Source organism: Daldinia caldariorum (assembly GCF_022478825.1).
Source record: "Daldinia caldariorum strain CBS 122874 unplaced genomic scaffold F4812scaffold_16, whole genome shotgun sequence".
Taxonomy (NCBI): domain Eukaryota; kingdom Fungi; phylum Ascomycota; class Sordariomycetes; order Xylariales; family Hypoxylaceae; genus Daldinia; species Daldinia caldariorum.
The window spans coordinates 730,643-743,131 of record NW_025953052.1 but is presented as its reverse complement, the minus strand read 5'-3'; the positions used below and the strand labels follow the sequence as shown (position 1 = coordinate 743,131).

Below are 12,489 nucleotides of genomic sequence, written 5' to 3'. Positions count from 1 at the left end.
TTCCTGATAAAGCGGGTCAACTGTTTAACGTTGCAGGTCATTTGTCGTGAGCTCATCTTCCGCTCGCTTGACTATTTCCGTCGCCAACTATTTCTTTCTCTTAAACTGTCTTGCTGTAACGTAGTGATGTAGATATGAGACCCCCCGTTGTGTTACGTCCTCCTTGATCGGGAAACCCTGCCAAGACCGGAGATCATCGGCCGATGCACGACTCCACATCTCCGGACCCCCTGGGGTCAGATGTAGTGACAGCAAGGCTCCTTGCCCGTTATCACGCCGACTTACTCTTTTACGCGTGCGCTATGCCCTACGAGGTTCTTTCTATCTCCGGAAGCGACTGTAACTATAATTTATACCCTGTCTAGATATTTGGTCACAGGCTTTCTTAACGTATCCCTCCTATCCGCTATTGATAGCTGAGGAGCAGTAGGTGCTCTTTACAATTTCCCCCAGGACGTGACATATGCAGAGTTCCTCGTGAAACCGTTGGTTGATCAATAATGTTATTTTAAGATTTCGATTATAAGAAAGATAGTCCCGAGCACTTTCCAAGTATGTTAATGAGCGACAGTGAAAACAGCGCGCTGATAGTAAGCTACAGGGGAACTTGGTATATTGCCTGTTTTCTATGAGCATTATGACTATTGATCCTTGTGATACATGTAACGTCTCCTGACATAGCGATAACGATGGCATGGCACCAACGTGTAGACAAAATCACGATATATATAGCTACGCTGCATTCTCGAGAGGGCTTCAGTAGACCATTATGATACCATCAAGTCTCTCCTTTATCCTTCATTCTAAACACTCTTTTGGAAATCGCTACACACTGCCTAGAGCAGATTGTCTACTTCTTGTATATATTTATTTTCTGCACATATCTTCTATCTTACCAACATGCGTTCTGCTTCTATATATAGTTACCTCGGCCTTATGCTCGGTGCAGTAATGGCTCTTCCTCATGGTCTCACAGCCCGTCAGGGGTCGGGCGCCCAGAGCGTCGTCTACTGGGGCCAGAATGGCGGTGGCACCATCGAAAACAACGACCTCTCGACTTACTGTACTGACGACTCTGGCATCGACATTATTGTTCTAGCTTTCTTATACTCGTGGGGCAGCGGGAGTGACATACCTTCTGGCACTGTCGGCCAGTCGTGCTTTATTAGCAACTCAGGCGAAGGACAGAACTGCGAAAACCTGTCATCGGCTATTAAAACATGCCAATCGACCGGGATCAAGGTTATCCTATCCCTAGGCGGCGCTACTGCTTCATACTCCCTTTCCTCCCAAGAACAGGCGGAATCGATTGGGGACTACCTCTGGCAGGCCTACGGAAAATCAGGAAACTCGACGGTGCAGCGGCCCTTCGGCGACGTCGTGATCGACGGTTTCGACTTCGACCTAGAAGTCAACCGGGGCAGCGAGTACTACCCGTCCATGATCGCGAAGCTGCGCAGCAACTTCGCGTCGGACTCCTCCTCGCGCACGTACTACATCACGGGGGCGCCGCAGTGCCCGATCCCGGAGCCGAACATGGGCGTGATCATCGGCAACTCGACGTTCGACTACCTGTGGCCGCAGTTCTACAACAACAACAATTACACGTACCCGTGCGCGCTGCCCGTCAACGGCAACGCGCCCTTCAACTACGACCAGTGGGTCGAGTGGACGGCCGACACACCCTCCGCCGACGCCAAGATCTTCATCGGCGTGCCTGCCGCGCCGCTGGCTGCGAACGGCGCGCCCACGGGCGAGACGTACTACGCTACCCCCGAGCAGCTTGCGGATATTGTCGAGGATAAGAAGAGCAACCCTAGGTTTGGAGGCGTGATGATGTGGAGCGCTGGCTTTTCGGACTCCAATGTAAATAATGGCTGCACTTACGCCCAGGAGGTCCACAGCATCTTGGAGTCTGGTTCTCCTTGCTAAGCGCTACTACGCTTTCTCAATCTTTCTCTGTGTATATTTCTGGGTGGTTATTTATGATGGAGAGGAGTGGTTGGATATTTCTATGTATATATGACCGAAGACGATGTTTTACTTATCGCCGATGTATATTTAAATCACGATTGAACATGATCCATATTATTATTAAATAACCGAGTCTACTAGGCAGTTGAGAACTACCTAGCTAAGCTACCTACCTTGCGTTATAAGTCCCTATTATTATATATTAGCCACTCTATTACTCCCCGAAGAGTTTGTTGGATACCTTTCGATTATCTCATATCTTGTATCTTAAGCAATTAACTCCACGACAGACAGCAATTGGGAAACAAACGAGGACTCCGGAGATACTCCTAGACTTTATTGGTGTTTCGAAGACCTTGACTTGTATATAGGTTTACGAAAGTATCTCAAGGATAGGAGTGTAGGCTAATACAACCATTGAGGATGGAGGGAGGGAGGATTTCAATTGTATAACCTTGACATATTAAACAGGCTTATTTACTCATTATAGTAATTAATAGGTCTCGATTGTCGGTATCAAAAAGTGATTGAGAATTTGAGCGATTACATGCGCTCCGTCGTTGTTATTCTCTATGATGTTCCGTGAGAGGTAGATAAAGGCCTCCACCTATAATGTAATATAGTTTCATAAATTCTAACAGATTTATCATGCAAATTCGTTACTTACCTGTTAAACTTGATTTTAACAGTGTAGAAATTGAAAATATGTTAAATACTATTACAAAAGCCACAATGTAGTGTAACTATCCCCTTATAGTTATCTAGGTATCTAGGTATTTAGGTGTGTCACCAGATATAGTCGCTTGTATAGAAATCGAAAAGAGTAAGATGCAATCAAAAGACAGCTAGTTAATACTCGCTACATTCGCGAAACTCTTTTAGGAGGCGTATGTGTTATTATCATGCGACTAGGCTACAATGCATGATCTGTTCATACACACATACGTTGCCAAAGGGGAATATGACGGGGGAAACGACGAGGATCATTCGATAGGCGAGGCGACTTATAGCTCGATGCCTCGGCAGCAGGTGGAAGACCCCAACCCGACCCCGCCGTGCGAATCACGGCTTTAACGGACAGGGTTCGCATTCATTCCCTTATTCGTTCGTCGTTTCCTTTATTTTAAACCGACTCTTTCATTTTCTTCCTCGGATAACTCATACGCTTACTTTCGTTCTTACTAATCCACTCATTATTTATTTCTCAAGATTAGTATGAATCGGTGGATTTTAAGCAAGTATACCTAGAGATAAGTTAGGCAGGAGGTATATATAAAAGCTACCTCCTATAGCAGGTACCTAACCCAGCCTTATCTCCTCCTCTCTTTAAATAGGAGGCACCTCCAGGTAAAAAATTGGCAAGGTAACACAAGACACAAGACACAAGACACCACACATCAAATCAAATCACATCACATCACATTATGACGAGCGCAGACGCCGCAAACGAGCAAAAAGCCCCCGTAATCATCGTGGGCGGCGGTCTAGCGGGGCTAGTAGCCGCGTTCGAGCTCTCGCAGCGGGGCGTGCGCACGATAATCGTGGACCAGGAGGGGGAGCAGAACCTAGGCGGGCAGGCGTTCTGGTCGCTAGGCGGGATCTTCTGCGTGGACTCGGCGGAGCAGCGGCGCATGGGCATCAAGGACAGCCGGAAGCTGGCGCTGCGCGACTGGCTCGGGTCCGCGCGCTTCGACCGCCCCGACGGCCAGGACGTCTGGCCCCGCCGCTGGGCCGAGGCCTTCGTCGACTTCGCTGCCGGCGGCATGGAGAAGTACCTCAAGGACCGCGGCGCCAGCTTCCTCGCCATGGTCGGTTGGGCCGAGCGGGGGGATGGCACCGCCGACGGCCATGGGAATTCGGTCCCTAGGTTCCATATTACTTGGGGTGCGGGGCCAGAGGTCGTGCGCGTGTTTGCTGAGCCCGTCCAGGAGGCGGCGAAAAAGGGCATTGTGGAGTTTAAGTTTAGGCATAGGGTGGACGAGCTAGTTGTCGACGAAAATGGCAGGGCATCCGGGGTTCGGGGACGTATCCTGAAGGAAGATCCATCACCCCGAGGAGTAAAAACTACGAGAGAAGAAGTGGGTGACTTTGAGCTCCATGGCGCGGCGGTGCTTGTTTCGTCCGGAGGTATCGGAGGTAATGTGGAAGCGGTAAAGAAAGCGTGGCCTGTCGATCGCCTTGGCCCAAAGGTACCGCAGAACTTCGTCATCGGTGTTCCGGCGCACGTCGATGGTCGGATGGTAGGGATCGCGGAGGCGGCTGGTGCGAATTTCATCAATCGCGATAGGATGTGGGTGAGTACCTAATCTAATATTTAGTCTCTTCTTCCCACCCTGAAAATACCTACTATAATTACTGACGCCTCAATGTAGCATTATACCGAGGGCTTACAGAACTGGGATCCAATCTGGCCAGACCACGGAATCCGCGTCCTACCGGCGCCCTCGTCGCTCTGGCTAGACGCAACCGGGAAAAGGCTTCCGCCATTCCTCTTCCCGGGGTGCGACACGTTAGCAACGCTAAAGTACATATGCAGCACCGGGTACGACTACACCTGGTTCATCCTCAACCAGACGATCATCGCGCGGGAATTCGCGCTGTCCGGGTCGGAGCAGAACCCGGACCTGACGGAGAAGAGCATCTGGCAGGTGTTCAAGAACCGGGTGTTCAGCTCGAAGGGGACGGCGAACGTGCAGAGCTTCCAGAAGCACGGCAAGGACTTCGTCGTGCGGGACAACCTCGAGGACCTGGTCGCGGGGATGAACGAGATCGCGAAATCCGTCGGGGGGCCGGTGCTCGACCCCAAGGCCATCCGGGAGGTCGTCGAGACGCGCGACGACCAGTTCGTCAACGGCTACTGCAAGGACGCGCAGGCCATGGCCATCCGCAACGGCCGCGGGTACTGGCCCGACCTCCGCCGCGTGGCGGCGCCCCACCAGATCCTCGACCCGAAGCACGGCCCGCTCATCGCCGTCCACATGAACCTGCTGACGCGGAAGACGCTCGGCGGGCTGGAGACGAATCTCGAGAGCAACGTGATGAAGCCGGACGGCGAGAAGTTCCCGGGCCTGTACGCCGCGGGCGAAGCGGCTGGGTTCGGCGGCGGTGGTGTGCACGGATATAACTCGCTCGAGGGCACGTTCCTCGGCGGGTGTATATTCTCGGGGAGGGCCGCTGGAAGGGCGATTGCCGACGAGATACTTGGGCCTGCTTGAGCGTAGCAGCTTTGATTTTGAGATGTGAATTAAAATGTAAATTATTCGGTCCAAAGGCATGATATGGAACGGTTCTTACTGGTAACGAATGAATAAACAAAATGAATGCACGTATTATATTAGGTATAGGTGCTTATATGCCTCAAATGTGTAGATTTCATTAGGAGAGGCTTAGGTCTTCAAATTGACCGTGGTGTTTGACGGACTTGTGTATTTCTTACTATGAAGAAATGCAGTCTACAAGAGGTAGTGAGTAAGAGGTGAGAAATAAACAGGAAAGTTGGATTTTGAAGTCTGACGAGCTATGTAAATACTGATATGTCTGGGAGGAATAAATACACGATAGAGATGAATACCTATGTAAAATAGGTGAATGATATAACCGATAATATTTTCAATTGCGCTCTATTTACTTTTCCTCTTTTACAAAAGGGCCCTTCCGGGCCTACCAGAAGCGCATCCTCCAACCTGGATGCAACTATCCTACGGTAGGGTACCTCCCAGATATCTAGTCTAGTTCCGAGTTCGAGTTCTAATAACCCCGCTCCTTGCTCACGCGGTTCATGAACTCCTTGCCCTCGGCCAAGTTGCGCAGGTTGATGTCGAGGATATCCAGCAGGCGGCGGTTGTAGCTGGTCGAGTTGCCGCTGACGTGCGGGGTGATGATGACGTTCTTCGCGTCCCAGAGCGGGTGGTCCCTGGGCAGGGGCTCCGGGTCCGTGACGTCGAGGGCGGCGCCGCGGATCCACTCCTCGTTGAGCGCGACCACGAGGTCGTCCGTCTTGACCACGGCCCCCCGCCCGATGTTGCTGACGAACGTGCGCTTCTTCCGCAGGAGCTGCAGCTGCGGCGCCCCGATCAGCCCTTGCGTCTGGGGCGTTAGCGGGACCGCGAGAACGAGGAGGTCGAGGTCCGCGGAGAGGAACTCGTTGATCTCTTCGGGCGTTGTCCCCGAGTACCATTTCGATGGCAGGGTTCCGTCCGGGTCGCCTAGGCCCGGGACGATGTACGAGTGGTCACGACGAGACTCGGGCGTGGGTCTGGGTCTGTTCGTGTACGCGTACACTTCCATGCCAATAGCTTTGGCTATCCGTGCCACTTGTCTTCCGATGCTTCCATATCCAAGAATACCACTAGGTATTATTGTCAGCACTTATAACTAAAAGTCAATTACCTAGGTAATCCAAGAGCCAGAACTTACACTCGTTGGCTGACGGCGTCTTGGGTATCCGAGTCATTATAACTATGCTCCCATCTGTGCGCCTTCTGATGTTCAAGGAAAGTGGGAACTACGAGCAACATAATTAGAACTTTCAGTATGATCATGCTCGGAATACTTACTATTGTGCTGGAAAGCGAGGTATGTACTAATAACCCATTCCGCGATTTGCGGCCTGGCGTTGCGGGCGTTGCGGCGTTAGTATTAGCCTTGGCAAGCCCCCCGAGTATAGCTGATGTTGTACTACAGCGGCACGAGACATGATGGAACTTACGGGTGAACGCCATTGGCGGTGCAAAAAGCAACGTCGGTATCGGTAAATAGAGGATTGTTCAATATATAGTTCGCCCCCGCGCTCTGGAGCTGAACCAGCTGTAACTTGGGCGCCTGCTCTCTGGTAGGGAACCTAGGACCGATGAGAAGGATGGTGACGGTTTTCCAGTCTTCGGGCGTGATATTGGGCGGGAGGTCCGGCTTGCTCCATGTATCCCAACGGATATGGAATACTTTCAGGCCGGGATAGGTCTTGCGCAAGCCATCGACGTAGCCCGCAGGAGGGTCCCACGGCACAATCAGCAAGATCTTGTGTCCCGCCAGATCCTTATTCGTCGCATTCGTCGCATTTGTAGCCATCTTAGCTGCGGGGGTGCCTGAGGGGTTTTCAATCAGGACGTTTCTCATATTTGGGGAGTTTCTTTTTTTCTTAATAATAATTTATTCTGAGAAGAAGGGCTTTTTGATTTTGTTTGTAGTTAAATGCTATTATCTTCTATGGTGTTTTGAGATCGTTGGAGTTGTCATACCGTGTCACGGTCAATTCCCCCGCCTTATACGGCTGTCGACTTCGGTCGGGGCAATGGCGTAATCGGGGTATTCGTACTGTACAATACCAAAGGAGTAACCAGGTGAAGCACAAAACTCCTTTTTGGCTAAAGTTGGATCAATTGAACGTGACAATCGATTATATAAATCATTGGAAATATTGACTTGATTTCTAATTGGTGCAGGGGTACGGATCTTAGCTCTCTTATATGAGTTATGATTATAACCAATAACTCGACAGTTAGGTACCCAATCAATGAATCCCCTCATGTTTAGTCTTACAAATATCCATCTTCACATAGAGATAGCTGATAAAGATGTAAGATAACTGATATAACTATAGATACTTTAGGTTAGGTAGGTACGGTACTTAAGCTATAAAGTAGAATTATATACTGACTCCTGAACACAAGAAGTAGTCGAATATAAATACCTCTCGATCTAGATAACTGGTGGATTCGAAAATTAAATAAGCAGTCTTAGCATTGCGGTTTTACTAACCTTTCTAAACAATCAAGAGATATTCAAGAGACAACAAGCTATAAATGACTAATGTTATATATTGAATTACTCTTGAAAAGATACTCTATATAGAAATAAAATTTCCATAAAATTTCCGATTTTCTTTAAACAGCTATTTAAAGTGTATGAGATTATTTCGTTTGCAGGTAGCTGCTTATTTTAGGTAATTTTCGAATCCACCAGCTAGCTGGAATGTTCCGGGACGTTACATAATTTTGGTGCCTGAGCTCGCCTAACTGTCGGGATGCGGCGCAGCAAGCCTTACCATCGAGTCTTGCATTCAATTCAATAAGGCTACGGTCAAAATCTCTTCTGCCACCCCTCCCTGAGGGGGCTCAATCCGAGAGAGATCTTAGCGAATATCTTCTGCTTATATGATGTTATGATTTATTTATTATAATATATAATATATAAATAATTTCTTCCCTCGGGCCTCGTCGGCTTTTCTATTCATTATGTTGATCCTCACGGATTTGCCCCCGGAGATTCTCCGCCGGGTCATCGAGGAGTCCATGCCCGAGGGCTTCGAGAAGTTCATGCTAACCTGCCGCTACGTCTACGAATGCGGCAGGTCCCTAATCGATAAACACGCCACGTATATCCGGGAAAACCGCTACCTCAACTTCGAGGGCATTGCGGATTACGTCCCCATCGTCACTTGGATGTATAGCGTCGTGAATGACCCCGTGGTCGCGAGATATGTCTGGCACGTCGATTTTTGCCAGCGCCGGAGGGGCCCGGACGCGATCTACCCGCGCAAGCGGCTGAACGGAGATCCCGTGGCTATGAGCCGCCTGAGGGAGTTTATCGTGGAATCGCCGTACTTGCGCCGGGCTGGCGTAGACCGCGAAGAGTGGGCGAGGGTTATCCTATCTAAAGTCGAGACCCTCGACACCGAGGAGCGCGATAAATATTTCGTATTTATGGGTCCGTTTCTATTCACGCTTTTCCCGAACCTCAAATCCTTCATGTTTTCGCCGCCCCTCAGCGTTCGACATGCTATGGAATTCCCGGCTACCTCCACCCGGCACCTGGATTACTATCCGCAAGCGCAACGCGTGATGGAGACAATCACTCGGATGATAGAAGAGAATGCCGATGGGGCCTCCCTCGGGCAGTTGGCCCAGGTGTGGATCCGGGACCTCGAAAACAACAACGAAAAGATGGACTTGCGCGCCTTGCTATCTTTTTTCACAGCACCAGATCCTAAAGCCCTGTATCTTACTAATTGTGAGGATTATGGCATCGGCCCCATTTTCTTAGGATACCACCGCAACTCCTTAGATATGAGCTTGGGCTTGCGCAAACTTGTATTAGAACACAGTTACGTGGATAGCGAGGCTATATCGTTCCTGCTATCCCGTACTCCTTACTTGGAGTCGTTCAGGTTTAGTTACGTGTCGAAGAATAATAGTAGACCTGCGTTGGATCGCTGGGATGTGGCCGCTTTTATCGCTGGTATAGGGAAAAACGTGGGCCAGCACCTGGAGGAGCTTATTGTAACCCTGGAGTACCTTGACGGTCACGTAACCAACGGGGTCACCTCCATGAAAGAGTTCGTAACTCTCAAGCGGCTTGACCTTGACGTCCGGGCGTTCCACACCCCCGCCATCCAGACGTGGGCGAAAAAGGTGTTACCAGGCGAGGATGTGATGCGAGAAATTCCGCTGGAGGCGTTCGAGGCCATCCCGCGGCTTGTTAAGATCCTACCGCCTTCGCTAGAAGAAGTAAACCTCTTTGCGGACAACGATAAGTATAGGTACAACCCGGAGATCGTGAAGAGGCTGTTAGATGACTTCGCAGTCGACCGGTGGACCTTCCTGCCCAACCTGGAGATCTTCGGGCTATGGTGTAAGTTCTCGGGGTTGAAGAGACAGGACAAAATCGACCTGTGGCACTACGCCCGATCGAAGCGCATCACCTGCAACTTTAATTTCAATGATGAATCGGCCTGGAAGTCCTTCCTCGCAAGCCGCTGTACCACCCACCATTACCTCTCGCCCTCCCCTTTCCCCACAATCGACGTTTTTGCAAACTTAACAGACTGATCTCGACAGGGTGTTTTGGACGTACACGAAGCCTCGTTTTTACGAATTATGTAAATATTAATTGTTTAATTTTTAAATCTTATTTTTGCCATATCATACCATGTATTCATTATCTACCTCTACATACAACTTTGTCTTATTCAAAGTCCGCCGGCAAATATCAGGTTATCTTTACAGTAGTTAATCGCATTAATAGCTTGTTTTACTCTGCAATTAATACGAGCATCAACGTTCACAAATGATATAGCGATCATGAAGTATTGGAGTTGCAATTATTTTCTGATTATATTGATTATCATGTTGCCTTTTTTGCGGCATTATGTTGAATGGGTATGTCTACCTGCCGTCTAGAACATGCGGCTCCCTCGAACTCCTGTTGCCATGCGCTTTGCTGGTGCGCGGCAAAAACATCCCGCCTTCCTATAAAACCTCGCCCAATGCAAAAAATAGCTAACAATCCGCTAAAGCATCGCTTATGGGGTATAATTTTTTTTTCTCCTCGCAACACAAGACAAATGACAGAAAAGAAAACAACCCAGCACTATTTTTTCCTCAACTTATTCAACAGCGAACATCGTCTAAATATGCCATGCCGGCGGTCGGACGTATCCTAACGTGCGGCCTCGTCAGCCCCCGCACTCGACGGTGTTTGCTCTTCGTATATTGGACTCTGGGCCCTGCTCCCGACATCGTGACTCCGTCGATTTAGCGTCAAATCCTCGACGCTGTCAATGCTCTCGTAGGGAATGTCGCACGAGTAAGACGGGGGCGAAGGCGGGACATCTTGGTAGATTGGAGGTGCCTCGTTATCCCAGCTGACACCTAAGCCGGCTCTCTCCGTTATCACGACTCCGAAGTGCATGCGCAATATACGTGCAACTCCGGTCGGCGTGATATGCTTGGGATGAGCGGTAGGTGCGTATTCCTGTACAACCACCATCTCCACAACCAGCTGGTGTGTAATTTGAGTGCCATCTTCGCTCTTCATATCACACACGGTTTTCGCGCTAGGTGCAAGCTGGTATTGAACTTCCATTTCGATGCTCCCAGACGGTGAGTAGTCTGCCTTCCAGCCGCTGTGCATATCTGCATGCGCTATCGTACGTGAGTCGCTACGCTTCGAACCCTTCTTCATCGGCAAGCCGGTTTCCGGGTCCTTTGGCGAGTGCTTCTCGCATGCAGGTGCGACGGTTTCCATATTTTCCTCTAGCTTCCACGAAAGTCTTTTCAGCTTCCAATACTCTACGGTCTTGACATCGGGGTTGTGCTTGACAATGCCGTCAAGACGTAGGGTGAATGTGTTAGTGCTAAGGGGATGTATGACTTGGGTAAAGTGCACACTAGCAGCGATGTTGGTTGGTGGGAAAATGCGAATGCTGTGATGGGGTAGGTCTGGTACTTGAACTGATCGTTTGACTTCAATATTTTTCGTGAGCTTGATGGTGGGCCCTGTTCGGGGTGTTGCTTCCGCAAAGAAGTCATATCGAATGGCAACAACCGAGTTGTCTGTTGTCGCAGGCAGATGCCCATCTAATAAAACAGAGAAGGGAAATTCGTGCACGCCTGAAAACGACATGTTAGTGATGTGTCAATGGCTGAAAATAGCAAGGTCGTGTGTACTTACGCTTAGATAAAACTGTTGGTTCGCTCAGGAGCGTCCAAGACTTGAGCTCGGTTGTTTGATTCGAGCATTGCTGGCAATGACCTGCAAACGGTCTCTTCTGTATGACGCGAATATTTAACGTGGCGGTGAAGTGATCAACTTCGAAACCGTCCTCCTTGACGTCAAGTAATAATTGGCCGGAAACCAATGCGCCTGTGCTGTTCTCCGGCTCGCCGTGCATGACAACGGGTGGCGACTCAATTTTCCAGTCTAGGGACGCATTGGGATTTTGTGGTGGTTCCTTTGACGATTTGGAACCGCCAAGATGTAAACTGGGAAAGCTCAGACGATGGTGATTATGAGAGTCCTTGTGCTTAAGAGGTTCGGCCATCTTTGCCGGAAGTGCGGCGGGAATTAAGGATTGAGTATGATCGACGGCGGCTTCGAGTACCGAAGATATGGCTGGCCGTTCTCTTGAGGCGGATCGCGAGTTGGGATTACTCCTCCGCTGTACGGAAGCCTTAATGCTGTGAATACTATCGTTTGAAGACCTAAAAAAGTCTACAACCCGATGTGGCATTTTGACCAAATTGTTTTAGGTCACTTAGACCTGTGGATCCTCCTACGTTGTGTGACTTTCCTTGCGTCTTTATAGCGTCGTCAGAGTAGTTTCAGAGGATTGAGGTAGGAACGATTGCGATTCGCTTGCCGCTCAATGCCGATAAATCTAAGGTAGAACCTGAATCCTGAACCGGAACTTGGACCTGAACTTGGCACTAATGCATCCGGGTGGCGGTCACCTCTTTCTTCTCTTTCTTTGTGCGCCGTGAAATTCTGGGTAACGCCGAGAAATCTGGGGAATAATGCCTAAAGTTCAGGGCGATGGCGTAATGTAACCCAATCTCAAGAATTAAAAAAAGAATTAAAAAAAGTATGAAGTCGGCTTATAAGTGTGCAGTGACAGTAGAGACCAGCTGTCTGCCAAACGCAACTAGGATCTTATATGTAGTAAATCGGTAACCGAACGGCTTTTCGTCGAATTTCGATCCTCTTCTTCTTAATCTTCTTTAGCTCGATACGACTAAT

At 49.5% G+C, this 12,489-nt stretch overlaps 5 protein-coding genes across 5 annotated transcripts; 3 read left to right on the top strand and 2 right to left on the bottom strand.

Moving 5' to 3' along the window:
- Nucleotides 1–936: 936 nt before the first annotated feature.
- Nucleotides 937–1,932, top strand: F4812DRAFT_452605 (glycoside hydrolase family 18 protein; the record flags this gene model as incomplete). The annotated part of the gene is made up of 1 exon (XM_047936373.1): nt 937–1,932. One exon carries the CDS (start codon nt 937–939, stop codon nt 1,930–1,932), a length of 996 nt encoding a protein of 331 aa, XP_047787550.1.
- Nucleotides 1,933–3,099: 1,167 nt separating this feature from the next.
- Nucleotides 3,100–5,320, top strand: F4812DRAFT_440188 (FAD binding domain-containing protein). The gene is made up of 2 exons (XM_047935130.1): nt 3,100–4,268; nt 4,347–5,320. Exons 1-2 carry the CDS (start codon nt 3,399–3,401, stop codon nt 5,187–5,189), a joined length of 1,713 nt encoding a protein of 570 aa, XP_047787549.1. The 5' UTR covers nt 3,100–3,398; the 3' UTR covers nt 5,190–5,320.
- A 130-nt stretch (nt 5,321–5,450) lies between these two features.
- F4812DRAFT_440186 (uncharacterized protein) lies at nt 5,451–7,785 on the bottom strand. Its single transcript, XM_047935129.1, has 4 exons — nt 6,683–7,785; nt 6,531–6,583; nt 6,391–6,478; nt 5,451–6,322 (listed from the first exon to the last, which is right to left on the bottom strand). Exons 1-4 carry the CDS (start codon nt 7,087–7,089, stop codon nt 5,722–5,724), a joined length of 1,149 nt encoding a protein of 382 aa, XP_047787548.1. The 5' UTR covers nt 7,090–7,785; the 3' UTR covers nt 5,451–5,721.
- Nucleotides 7,786–8,006: 221 nt separating this feature from the next.
- Nucleotides 8,007–10,049, top strand: F4812DRAFT_440182 (uncharacterized protein). The gene has a single exon (XM_047935128.1). The coding sequence runs from the start codon at nt 8,208–8,210 to the stop codon at nt 9,798–9,800; it is 1,593 nt and encodes a 530-aa protein (XP_047787547.1). The 5' UTR covers nt 8,007–8,207; the 3' UTR covers nt 9,801–10,049.
- Nucleotides 10,050–10,280: 231 nt separating this feature from the next.
- Nucleotides 10,281–12,374, bottom strand: F4812DRAFT_137454 (uncharacterized protein). Its single transcript, XM_047929592.1, has 2 exons — nt 11,425–12,374; nt 10,281–11,363 (listed from the first exon to the last, which is right to left on the bottom strand). The coding sequence occupies exons 1-2, from the start codon at nt 11,981–11,983 to the stop codon at nt 10,411–10,413; spliced, it is 1,512 nt and encodes a 503-aa protein (XP_047787546.1). The 5' UTR covers nt 11,984–12,374; the 3' UTR covers nt 10,281–10,410.
- Nucleotides 12,375–12,489: the final 115 nt, after the last annotated feature.

Coding starts and splice junctions, on each gene's coding strand:
- F4812DRAFT_440188 (XM_047935130.1), top strand. CDS start 3,399: ATGACGAGCGCAGACGCCGCAAACGAGCAAAAAGCCCCCGTAATCATC. Junction 4,269..4,346: donor TCAATCGCGATAGGATGTGG/GTGAGTACCTAA, acceptor GCCTCAATGTAG/CATTATACCGAGGGCTTACA.
- F4812DRAFT_440186 (XM_047935129.1), bottom strand. CDS start 7,089: ATGAGAAACGTCCTGATTGAAAACCCCTCAGGCACCCCCGCAGCTAAG. Junction 6,479..6,530: donor CCTCGCTTTCCAGCACAATA/GTAAGTATTCCG, acceptor TGTTGCTCGTAG/TTCCCACTTTCCTTGAACAT. Junction 6,323..6,390: donor GACGCCGTCAGCCAACGAGT/GTAAGTTCTGGC, acceptor AATAATACCTAG/TGGTATTCTTGGATATGGAA.
- F4812DRAFT_440182 (XM_047935128.1), top strand. CDS start 8,208: ATGTTGATCCTCACGGATTTGCCCCCGGAGATTCTCCGCCGGGTCATC.
- F4812DRAFT_137454 (XM_047929592.1), bottom strand. CDS start 11,983: ATGCCACATCGGGTTGTAGACTTTTTTAGGTCTTCAAACGATAGTATT. Junction 11,364..11,424: donor ACCAACAGTTTTATCTAAGC/GTAAGTACACAC, acceptor TGTCGTTTTCAG/GCGTGCACGAATTTCCCTTC.